The sequence below is a fragment of the Symphodus melops genome, assembly GCF_947650265.1.
Source record: "Symphodus melops genome assembly, chromosome: 5".
Classification (NCBI taxonomy): Eukaryota; Metazoa; Chordata; class Actinopteri; order Labriformes; family Labridae; genus Symphodus; species Symphodus melops.
The window spans coordinates 14,513,128-14,525,539 of record NC_136695.1 but is presented as its reverse complement, the minus strand read 5'-3'; the positions used below and the strand labels follow the sequence as shown (position 1 = coordinate 14,525,539).

At 40.2% G+C, this 12,412-nt stretch overlaps 1 protein-coding gene across 6 annotated transcripts in view; it reads left to right on the top strand.

The window, feature by feature from the left end:
• Positions 1-12,412, top strand: part of triob (trio Rho guanine nucleotide exchange factor b) — a 115,004-nt gene that overhangs the window by 8,052 nt on the left and 94,540 nt on the right. For 2 of the 6 annotated variants that reach the window (XM_079343746.1, XM_079343743.1), the window contains exon 2: positions 4,375-4,428. The exons of 1 other annotated variant lie outside the window; for it this stretch is intronic. Coding sequence is in view for 4 of the 5 variants with exons in the window: in XM_079343743.1 (XP_079199869.1) it covers positions 4,375-4,428 (54 nt within the window). In the remaining variant the exon portion in view is untranslated. Of the gene's footprint in view, positions 1-4,081; positions 4,429-12,412 lie in introns of those variants that run through there. 3 more of the 6 variants (XM_079343749.1, XM_079343748.1, XM_079343742.1) reach the window with 3 other exon arrangements.

The following is a 12,412-nucleotide window of genomic DNA, read 5'->3' as shown; positions in this document are numbered from 1 at the left end:
AGCCATTCAAATAAAGTTAGTGTCATTAGAGTAATAAATGAAACCGTGATAACAATTTTTTTTTATTTATTTGTGAAAAGTAAAAAGAAAGTCTTCCAGACCAGCCAACAAAAAAAAACAGCTGCTCTATAATCATTGACCACAACCCTTTTTGTGCACAAGGGTTGTGGCTGTAGCTGTGACTTGTAGTCCTTTTAGTCAATAAGAAATGTACACGTCATATGTCATAAATAAATCAGAGTTGTATTGTGTTTTCTCTCATATAACCCAATGCATGCTGTGTCTGTGAAATCTATCATGGATGCTATCAAGTCTTGGCTAATAAGCAGTTAGCGTGCATAGTTGAAGTGACCCATTCCAGTCACGTGTACAGTATGTGAGTTATTGGAGGCAGGTTTCTCCCCCTCTTCTCTTGACTTTATATATATAAAAAAAACGCCCAGTGTATGCTCACAATAAGGAGCAGATGTTGGGATGCCTGTTAAAGCCCGTTAACTGGAGAGTTTTTATGGAGATTACAATCAAGAAGGTAGCGCAGGCAGGCAATTACATCTTTTACAGCCACACCACGCTGATCGATCTCATCAGAGGCGAGCGACCTTTTCAGGAATTGTAATACACTTCACTGATGGACAAACCCCCCCCCCCCGCTTCCATCCCACCAAATTATTGATCCGTGTAAAATGTCATGTACATCTCTACCGGAGGTCACTTTGAAGACACTGAGACACAAGGAACATGAGCAGATTTATACTGTTTGATGCAGTTAATCATCCGTTTTAGCCCGTCAGTCATTTCATGGACAGTTGAATGTAATCGAAAAACATGCAATCCCCTACCTTCATGATTACGACTGTGATGTCAGTACTCTTCTTTATTTAGGATATGGGCTGGTAAGCCTTATTTCAATGATCAAGAATTCTAATAGGTTGATAATATGTTTGGAGAATGCTGAGTGTAGCCTGTGGGACAGCTTCATTACACACACACACACACACACACACACACACACACACACACACACGTAGGTATAAATCACTATATCCCACCCACTTCGCCCTGGGCTCTGAAAGCAGGGAAGAGGGGGATGGAGAACTGGGGTGAATGACTGAATGAATGAATGAATGAGGGATGGTCATAAAAATAGGCTGTGGGCTGGTCTCTCTCTTTATCTCCTGCAAATCTTCAATCTGGTAAGAGACAAACCTCAGTCACTCATGTGCAGGCGCCCCCTCGTTTTATCCTTTTTTTATCTCTTTTTTTTTTTTTTCCATCGCCTCCTCCACTCCTCTCCCACTCTGCCCTCCATCATTACCTCATAGCTTGGCTCTGCTCAAGATTGTCATATATCCAAATAATGATCTGCTTTTGTAATATATGGTCCTCGTTTAATGATGTCTCCCACCGTAACGCACGCCCTTGTTTTCTACCTTTGCGATAGTAGACATCCAAATGAGGTTTATCAAATGTTACGGACAGACTAAAGATGATGTAGTTTCACATTGAATAAAAAAAAAAAAAAAAAATAGCATGAAGCAAAAACACACTGTAGCATAGATCTTACAAGAGGCGGCCAACCATCAACCCAAGAATGGAAATCACTTTCACAGTGTTGTTTCCTTTGATAAAGGCGGCGATGCCTGATGACTGCAGTCGTCGCGTTTCATTTTAAACTAAATTTGTGTATTCACACGGACTGTGTCAGAATTCCTGCACATTCCTAAATCCTCCTTCCTTGACCTTTCTCTCCACACGCCCCTGAAGCAGATGTTTCCACCCTGCCAGTCTTTCTCGGTTCCTCCCCTAACCTTCTTTCCCTTTCCTAGTAACCAAGGAAGCATCTGGATCTGGTGCGTGAAGTCACAGGCCTCCCACAATGCTATATGCCTCCCTTTTTTTTTTTTTTTTTTTTTGATAATAACTCCCAGGCCCTCTCTTTCAGAGATAGGTTCAGTTTCAGTAAATTAAGCATCAGGGTGTTGATCTTTATTCATTCATAAAATTACATAGGTAGCCTTTTGTAGTCTGTGCAAGAATGGGTGAAACTGATTGTATCTTGGGTGTTACTTATTCTGGGATTGTTTTAGTTTTGGGGCAAATGTGATCTTAATGCAGTAATTTTCCTTGGACTGTATCGCAGTTGTTCTTTCCAGCTGCACCCTTGCAAACAGAAGTAAGCAGAACATGGGGTGTGTGTGTGTGTTTGTGTGTGTGTGTGTGTGTGTGCGTGTGCGTGTGTACATATGTCAGCTTGTCTGCTGCCTGAGACTGCTTGTCTTCTGTCAACAGCTGTCCTCCAAAAGGAACTGTGCAGTTTCTTTCTTTCACAAACACACACACACACTCACACACACACACACACACACACACACACACACACACACACACCTACAGACACATTAACATTCTCTTTGCTTTGAAGACAGCAGTAGGCTCTGATCCCTGTCGCGTGAACAGTGCCAGTCCAGCGCTCTTTTGGCTTAGGAGGACTAAACTGCTGCCTGGCCTCTCTGGCTTCAGTTAAAATAGGTTAAGGATCAAATTTAACTCCTCTTCTTACTGTATTGGCTGGCATAGATAACTTCCGAAATGGGTACTGTTTTGAAGAAAGACTGTATGAAGCTTTATCATGTCTTTTTTAATAATCATACGAAGGTTCATGTGGGACAGGATGTCTCCTGGTATTGGGTTGGTTCAAATTTGATTGATGCCTCCATCCTGGATTATTCGGCTGTTTGTCAGTTGTTGTGTCGGAATAAATTCCTGATTTTATGGGTCATTTAAATGACCAGACAAAAAAAAAAGACTTTAATTTATTCACCTTATTCGGTAGAAGACAATGTCTGCTTTTTCTCTGCCTCACCGACTTGTCCCCTCTCCACATATTGCCGCCCAACCTCTGACTTATAATGTGACGTGAATATTCAGAGAGCAACGTCACATTAGCTGTAATTCAATTTTCCTAAATACTTTCCCTTGAGATCCCAGCGCGCCTTCTGAGCAGAGAAGTCAAACACATGTAAGTCCTTCGCATTTCTGTAAGAGGATGAGCCCTTTTCACTGGACCAAAACACACTTTATCCACAGTCGACTGTATAAAAGAGAGTGTGAACAGGTGCCTCCTGTAATCCCTGTTAGGCAGCAGCATATGCCAGGCTGTTCTTCACAGACGGGCAGCCAGGAGAAGTCAGAGCGAAGAAGAAGAGCTTAAGCTGCCCCCCCCCCCCCCCACCTCTCCTCTCTGTTATCTCGTGCCACTATAATGTCCTACTGATGAGTGACCCAGAAAGGACTGTTTGAGTGTGCTGCCAGATACAACGTGCATGTTTGTCCAAATCAACTTTTCAGTCAATCTTTGGAATCAGGCTTTAAGTTAAGGTCATCAGCAGGGAGCTCTGCCCGCTGCATCAGTCACACACTGGAATAAAAGACAAATAATGTTAACTCATTTATTGACTAAAAGTCCTTTTTGAATAGTGGATGGATGGATGGATTAGCAGAACGTTTCTAATTGGGTTGTTGTTCAATCCAGCGACCTGAGATGACTGAGTAGAAACATAATTCGTGACATACAGTTTTTTTTTTATCCCTTACCAATGTTATAAACTGTTTTAACTATCATAGAAAATTAAACGTCAGCCTTTTTCAGAAGCCTAGCTAGCTATCCTTAAAATTGAGGGTGCTGGTTTAGCTCAGTGGTTATATGGCCTGTCCCATGGCTATAACCCTCAAAGCAGCTGCCCTGGGTCGGACTCCTACCCCCACCCCCCCCCCCCACCCCATTTAAGATGAGTCCTGGAGCATTAGTGATGCAGGAGTGTACTGTTCTGCATCTTTAAATGATTCATTCTCTTGTACAGCCGGTGTGCTGACAGTCACACGAGTGTGTGTGTGAAGGCGTGTGTTTGTGGCACAGTGTCGCAGCCTAATGTTAAGCAGAAAGATTAGGAGAACACAGATCTATAATCTTGATCAATACAATCATTTTGACTCGCATGTCGAGCTCACGGTTTGTCCTCGACGGCTTTCGCTAACCGATACAGCATCTGTTCATAAGCGCGTGTATGCGAGTGTACACTTCCAGTGTGTGGGCGTACGCATGCATCTGCATGCAGCGTGTTTAATGCTGTTTAGTCTCAGAGAGGGACTTTTCAAAAACTTGGATCAAAGAGCTGCTCCACGATTGCTCTCTCATTTGAACTCTGTAATCATGAAGCTCAAAGTGCTGACAGTAAAACATCCTGATGGCTGTGGCTCTGCTCCAGAGGGCCACAAAGACACTATCCCATTTTTTTTTTTTATTTCCTTTCATAAACTTCCTTCCTCTAATTTCTTTTTTTATCTTTTTTTTTCTTTTCTTTTTTCTTTTTTCAGATTGCTCTCTTCCAAAATGTGAATCCAAACTGGACGGCCCAGGTCAAACCTCAGGTAAGCCTGATTGTAACACGATCGTATGAGAAGCTTCCTTCTGGATGTAACGCATAATCTGATTTTTACCCATACTGAATAGCAGTGTCTATGGACCTAACCAGTCATGAGGCTGAATAAAGGTTTGCTCTTACGAAACTTTATAATTGTTTTTGATTTCATCTAGTTACAGCTGCTGGTTAATGTTATCAAAAAGTACCTGAGTTACTGCTTTATAAAAGTAGCTAGTTACTCGAGAAAGTAATGTTTGTGTTACTTTTTTTTTTTTGCTGTAAGAGGTAACAACTTGTAAATTAAAAAACTTAAAGTACCTCCATACATTATTAGTTACCTTAAAGAGGACAGATTATACCTTCTTTTTCACCTTTTCAAACAGTCCCCTGTGGTCTAAATGAAACATCTGTGCTGTGCTTTGGTCAGATCATAACATGAATCAGAGGAGGTTTGTGTCCCAGCTCTTCCCAGCAGACATAACTCCTTATAGTGAGAATAAGAAATGGCAGACCTGTGCAAAAGTTCTGCTCTTGGCTGGGGGTGGAGAAAACAGGGGAGGGGGAGTTTTTTTTTTTTTTTTTTAATTTTAACACAATCCAACTTGTGATGTCACAATTTGAGGAAATTTGAAACAGAGCATTTTTTCTCTGTGTTGTAAGACTTTTACAGACCACGGACAAAGGACTGAATGGAATTATTTCAAATTGGGATAGACACTCAGGTTACCCAAAAATATTTTCAAAAACAATCTACAAGTCGATTTTTCATAATATGTCCCCTTTAAAAAGATGTGCATTTATAGTAAAGCGTCACTAAATTGTGCTCTACTCCCAACACTGTTCATTGTATGTGAGTGAGAGGAAGAAAGAGTACAAACATAAAGAAAAATCATGTCAAGTGAAAGTGAAATATTGTGTTCCATCAAAGCTGAGCTGCATAAAATCCCATCAGACTCGAGCTTCTCTTCAGCAACTGTGACCTTGTGGGTCACATCGGCAATACCCCAGGTCATCCATACATGCTAAAAATACACCAAGCCTGTCAAGTCAGGGTGATTTTTTTTTTTTTTTTTTTTTTTTGGGGCGGGGGGGGGGATATAAACAGGCCAGTTAAGTGGTCCATGTAAGGGAATGCCCTCAGATTATCCAAAATGACTGGCTCCGCTTCCCTACCAATAGATTATTCTGTTTAATCTCTCTTGGGCTCAAACGTATTGTAAGTGTTTGGAGCTTTTCCATGAAAGTCTGATTTAAATTGAAAAGCTCGGTGTAATCTTTGTCAGGGGGCACAAAGTACATTGAGTTGTCAGGCTAAAAGTGAGCACATAAACCATTTTAAGATTTTTTTTTTTTGTGATTGGTTAATGCTGAAGGAACAGGAAGAGAGTTAAGGATGCATGACTCACATTTTTAAAAAACACTCAATCGTATTTATTTTCCAGAATTTGAATGTGTGTTAATGTGAAATAAGTGGGACATGCCGGATAAATCCTGTACACTGGCCTTTTGCCCAACAACTCTTGAGGCAGCAGACTCACAAAAATGAGAGCCGCCGTGGTGTCTTTCGTTCTTGTTGTTGGAATGGTGCACAAATTCATGAGCTGCTCTCAGTGAATCAGAGATAATCAAGTTGTACCCGGCATTTATAGCTGATGGTTCATTGTTCATTTTCAATTACTCAGAACTATATTCCCTTGCTGTTAAATTAAGGGTCGATTTAACAAATTGCCTCAAGTGTTGTGTTAAAGTGCTACATGAAATTGCAGGTACATGCAAAATCCTCTCTGAAAAATGGAGGCTAATACATCTCTCACTAAATAGCTGATCCAGCATTTTCTACACATGGAGTGTTCTGTACTCCACATCGAAACACGTTATCATTTCTCCTCCTGTATATGAGAAACGTTTCCAAGTACATATGTGTTTCTGTCTGTGTGTGCGTGTCTGCGTTAGCTGATGTGTGTATACCCAGAAAGGCTGACTCAAACACTCAAATATCTGCACAGATTTTCAGGCTATTTCAGTCTCTGGGTGTGAAAGCGTTTGTTATTTTTTGCCTTTTGCAAACCACGCACTGTTTGTCTTTTATAGAGTTCTTTCTTCTTCTCTGTAACAGCCTTGTCTTCCGGTTGATTATTGTCTTGAAGTCCGCATCTGCTGCACCAGTGAGATGTGCTGATTTTAGATTCTTTGTTTGTAACTTCAACTTATTATATATATATATATATATTATTTATTATTTTATTTTTTTAAACTAAACTTAGCTTGATTGATTTATGTTTTGAGAAATATGGAACTATTTTAAACGTCGATGTAGTTTGTCCACTTATGGGGACTCAAAGCTACAGTAGCCTATATAAATGTAAAGAACCTGTGTTGAAGTACGACAACTTTTCCTTTCATAGAGAATAATGGATGAATTGAGGAGGTGTTCGTATGTACTGTTACATAACTAAGTTTAAACATATCATCATTGCAGTTAAACTTGTAGCCGGATGTAGGCTAATAAAGTTTTGACCTGAGACTGAATCAAGCATTTGGCCAAAATTAGATGAAAGTTACATTTATTACAAAGAATTTATTTTAAGTTATTGGTGGATACACTAGGTCACAAGGAGCAAAGAATGAATCAGTTATATCAGCCTTCTCAGTAGAATGACGTTTGGTTAATAAACAAATAGAAATAATATAGAGCATAGGTTTTGGTCTTCCACTTGTGTAGGTTGATGTCTGCTTGTTTCCGGATTCTCAGCAACGCCAGTTTTAACCTTTCTACCAACTAAAACCTGCTGTGCTTGTCCAATCTGTCAGCACACTATCCCGTTCTTTTCATTTCACACAGTGCCACACGCAGGCCTGGACACATCCTGCAACATGAAAAGTGTCGTTCAAACAGAAACTCCCCTCTGAAGAACATTTCACTTTTTGCAATTTTTTATATTGATCAGAATTCTACATTGTTGACACCGTCTTTCAAATGGAGAAATCTAGACATGAAATTGCAAATAAAAAAAATGATTAGGCGAACATTTACAGTGGCTAGTGCACATTTTATACAGGGGGGCATGTTTTGGAGAAAAAAAAAAAAAAAAAAAGAGCCTGCACACTTTTTAAAGGAAGACACTTAACCACGAACTCTCAACTGTCCCTAAAACACAGTTGGCCCTCATGTGGATTTGCAGACTAATCATGCTTAAAGGAAATAGTTGGACAGTTCCCCTGATATGCTCTGGCTCTCAGTCCAAGATAATCTGCAACGGCAGCCAAATGCTTGTTCAATCAGGATGATCTCTGGAAAGAATCTGTCACTGAACTCATTTTATTTAGCATGCATATATGGTGAATGAGATTAGAAGATTTACAGTCCTTGATTTTGGGGCTGAAAATAGATGGATTTTTGAAAAACTCCTCTCCTGTTCTCCTCCTCTCCTCTCCTCCTCTCCTCCACTCCACACCATGTTTATTTTCATTCAACTTTAAACACAATTTCTCATCTCTACTGTGACCTAGCTCACTGTAAGGTTCCAATTAAATTGGGTTTTGAATGCTAACTATGTGTTTTGCGGGTAGATGAGCAGGCAGGCATGCTCACTCACTCTCTCACTCACACACGCACACACACACTCTCTCTCTTTCTAAGCAGTGAAGGAAGTGGTTTTCTCTGGAGTTCATTGAATTCTCCCCTGCAGAGGTTTGTGCGGGGAGGACTAAACTCTACTTGGTGTTTGTGGATGTGGTCTTGTGAGTGTTTGCTTGAATGTGTTTCCTCATTTATTATGCCCCTTCTTTCCCTCTCCTTTCACAACATTTCTTTGCGTGACGGCATGCGGTATGCACTACTGCTGACCATCCACCTGTGTCTACGACAGAGTGTGTGTGATCACAGTTAACTACTGAAAGGTCTCATTGAAGTGTGAACTGTAACACTGTTGGAGAAAAGACAGTTTAGCTACATCTTTAGACTACAGTATAACATTTACTATAGGCTATCGCAGAATGGACACATTACATTAAGTGTCTTCTGGGATGTCCAATTCAATAAGTCTGTCAGTATTGTCTCATCGTTTTCTGTCATTTATATCAGATTTCAACAGTTTCTGTCACTCTGAAAACACATTGGTTTCAAAGTGTTCAAACGATCCAACTTTTTATGATTGCTGCAATTTTCAAAAATGTTTCCACCGAGGAAAGATTCTTGCTCGCTCTCTCTCTCTTTCTCTCTCTCTCTCTCTCTCTCTCTCTCTCTCTCTCTCACTCTCTCTCTCTCTCTCTCTCTCTCTCTCTCTCTCACTCTCTCTCTCTCTCTCTCTCTCCCTCTCCCTCCCTGGCTGTCTCTCCTACACGCAGACGCACTCCGTGGTATGAAAGAGAGGAAAGCCAGTCAGACGCCCCGTGGTGTCAAACACGGACAGCCGGACTCTTGTTTGTGGCATGTTTTGTCTCTGTGCATGCCGTGTGTTCGTGCGCATCCTCCTGACCTCTAGTCTGTGAGTAAGCGTTTGTTTCGTATGCGTTTGTGCAGACGTCCCTAATTGGATCATGCTGTGGAACACTGGCTGTGTTGGTTTTAGGAAGAGAGCCCCAGCTTGCATCCTCCTGTCACAGGACGTCAACATAATGATATCTGTTAGGCCAGGCTATATTTCACGTTGCCGCAAATTACAAGACAATGACATTGAAAAAAAGAGTTGGTAGAAGACATTTGGAGGAATGTCTTACCCCAAACAAAGCTGTAGTTTAATCAACTGGAGTTAATTAATGCAGCACTGTATATTTATGAACAGGCACATTCTTGTATGAGACTTCTCTGAATAATGATCTTTGGACCCAACTTTAAGTTGTTTTATTACTGCATGATTAAAAAGTTCCAGCTGTTTTACTGGAGAAAGAAAGAAAGAAAGAGAACTTAATGTTTTCAAAATGTCTTAAAAAAATAAATAAAAATAAAATAGGTGAAATGTTTTCCAACAAGGTTTTGGCCCATAGGCACACATTTCCAGTGCCTGAGTAACATTCTATATGAAGCAATGACAAATACAAAATAACCTATATACTGGTTACTCTCCTTTGTTATTCACATGCATTAAATAACTACAGAGTTATAGAGGTAAATGAACACACACACACATATATATATATATATATATATATATATATATATATATATATATATATATAAACAATATAAACAATATCAGGCTAACTAATAATGATTGACCTGATCATGCGTACCTGAACCCTGCCCGTCATGTTCAAAAACAAACACTGAATACACTGAATGCTGAATTGCAACGTCTTTTCTTTTTATTATTATTATTATTATTGCTTTCAGCACTATCCTGTTTCCCTCCAGTTAGGAAGTATTATGATAATTGTTATGAATAAAATGTTTGGGGATATGTAAGATATTGGAGTAGTGTCACTCATTTCCAGCCTCCATATTTCGCTCCTTCTCTCTTTCCTCTCCCCTCTTAATAAGTTTTCTCCCTCCCCCTTCAACCCAATAATCATTCCTATTTCCCACATCATCATCATCATCATCTTTGTCCTCCCTCTCTCTCCGACCCCGGCCTTTTTCCTGGAGAGCACTGATGCATAGGAAAGCAAGGTTTCACTCCATCACCCGTCCAATAGCCGTCGACCTCTCCCCCCGTACTTCAGCCAATCGCCTGTGTGATGAGACCATTGGGGGAGGGGCTTAACATGAAAGGGTCGGGCGGCGCGGGGGGGGTTGTTGTGTGCTGGTCTCTTTGACTCGAGGGACATAAAGGATGCTTGGCTGCTCCAGGGACGGGGGGAATTACACCATTACGCTCTCTCCATCCTCTTCGATGGATGTGTTTGCAGGTTTTGATGGTTGAGCTGCTGTGGGAGAAATGCTAGCAAATGCTTTTCATTCTTTCTTTTTTTTTGTTTTGTTTAACAGAGTATGCGTTGGTTTGCTCTATAGGATTATCATATTTGTGCAAATAGAGCAATACTACAGATAGTTGTCATAAAATGCTTAGCTGTACGTTTGATATATGGCAGCTTTAGCACTCACAAAAGAATAGATCTTTGTCCATGGAGTGGGAAACAAGATAGTTTTGGTATAAAATGACACCAAAAAGGTGACGCCTACTGAAGGTATTAACTTCATGGCAATGTTGACGCTGCAGAAAAAACATTGGAGGTTAAGGAAGCGACCGTTGTAACTGGTGAGCACTTTTTTTAAAGAATGGCAGGCTATGCCATCGACCGTACTCTCTCATGTATACGGATGGAAACCCTCCAGTGCTGTCAGTCGGCTCGCTCTATTGGTCAGTTCTCTTCTTTGGGTGCAGAGAGAAGACATGTCCATGCAGATCCTGTCTACTGAACATTGTGAGTATTATTTGACTTAGAGTGCAGGTCTAAATGTTTTTAAATGTAATGAAGGGAACTTTTGAAATATTATCCACTGCTTGTTTTTTTTTTTTTGCATTTTTAGATAGCATTAATTTAAGTCTTTTTTTTTTATTACCTGCAATATTATGATATATTTCTCATGGGCAAACATGTTCTACTGATTGCATTTTAGTTTCTTTGGGACTGTACTTCGAGATTTAGACGGCATCACAACTCTCTGTTTTCAGTCGGCTAGTTAAGGAATGAATATATGTGAGTCATGGTGTCACTTCTCCTCCTGCAGAGGTTTATGTTTACATGGTGGCTTGGGGATGTACCCTGTGCCTGCTGGGGGAAGCTGAACAGCATAGCTATCATTTACTCGGCTAGCATCACACTGCCAGTGCTGCTCAACATAAACACAGAAACGTTAAAATCAATAATTGACATATTGTATGTTTCTGTATCCTTGAGCTGAAAGCCATACTTGATAAAAAGATCAATCCAATAGATCAGAAAACGTGACCCTTCAATGACATAGTTTAACTTTGGATCTAAATTCTATTTGGATGACACCATTTAAAATTGGTATCAAAGCAATTATTTTTTGCTGAGTTACAACAGTTAAACAAATCTACCACCTCATATTTTTTTCCTGTCATTCACAGACACATGACTTTTATTTTCTGCATACAAAATATCAGCCACCTAGCCTGCCTTCATTCCTAACCTCTCATTGTACAAGGAACAAGTCTGCATGTTTCCCACTGTAGATACTGGAATCTTGACATTTTAAATGATGAATCACTTTTTTTCCACATCTCACAAAAAACAGACTTTTTCTGAATGAAATCTTGTCTTTCTGTTTAAAGAAAAAAAAAAAAAAAAGACTGACCAGCTGCTGCCTCTTTGATGTCTCTGCTGATGTTTTGTACATCGCCTCGTCTCAAAGCTTACATGATGTGGACACAGCCTAATATTGCCTAACATTGGAGCTTTGAGGTTGAACACTCATTGTTTGTTGTGTGAATTCGTCGGCAGCTCTTCTTTGTCTAAAACACATATTCATAATAAACGAGGCCTGTTTACCTCTTCCCTCTTCGTAAGGGAACTGAACTGCGGTAAAGATGAACGATTTTTACTTGTCACATACTCGTACAGATGTGCAGCTAAACGTAAAGGCCATGCAATAACAATAAACACTCAATTTAGTAATACACTGTTTCAGCTGCCGTTCCTTTTACTTGAAACAAATTACAAAAAAGACCCGAAACTTCATGGGCGGCTCTCGTTGGATGTTTTTAAGTTTGGTGGTAAAGGATTTGGAGGCAGTTGCATCTGGCGAGATATTCTGCCTGTTTTAGTTTGTCAGTATGTATGTGTGGCTGCTCGTTGTCTGTCAGACAGAACTGTGCTGCTGCCTGTCAGAGGGCAAACACAACCATTCAACATGCTAACGAATATGCATGCAATTGGGGACTGGAGAGGATAACAGAATATGAAACCTCCTTCCTTCCCAAGCTGCTTCCTCTTCCTCTTCCTCTTCCTCTTCCTCTTCTTGAATGAGTAATTGGCTGGTTCATTTGTTGTTGTTTTTTTCTCAGTTGCTCAATTAGGTGTAAGTT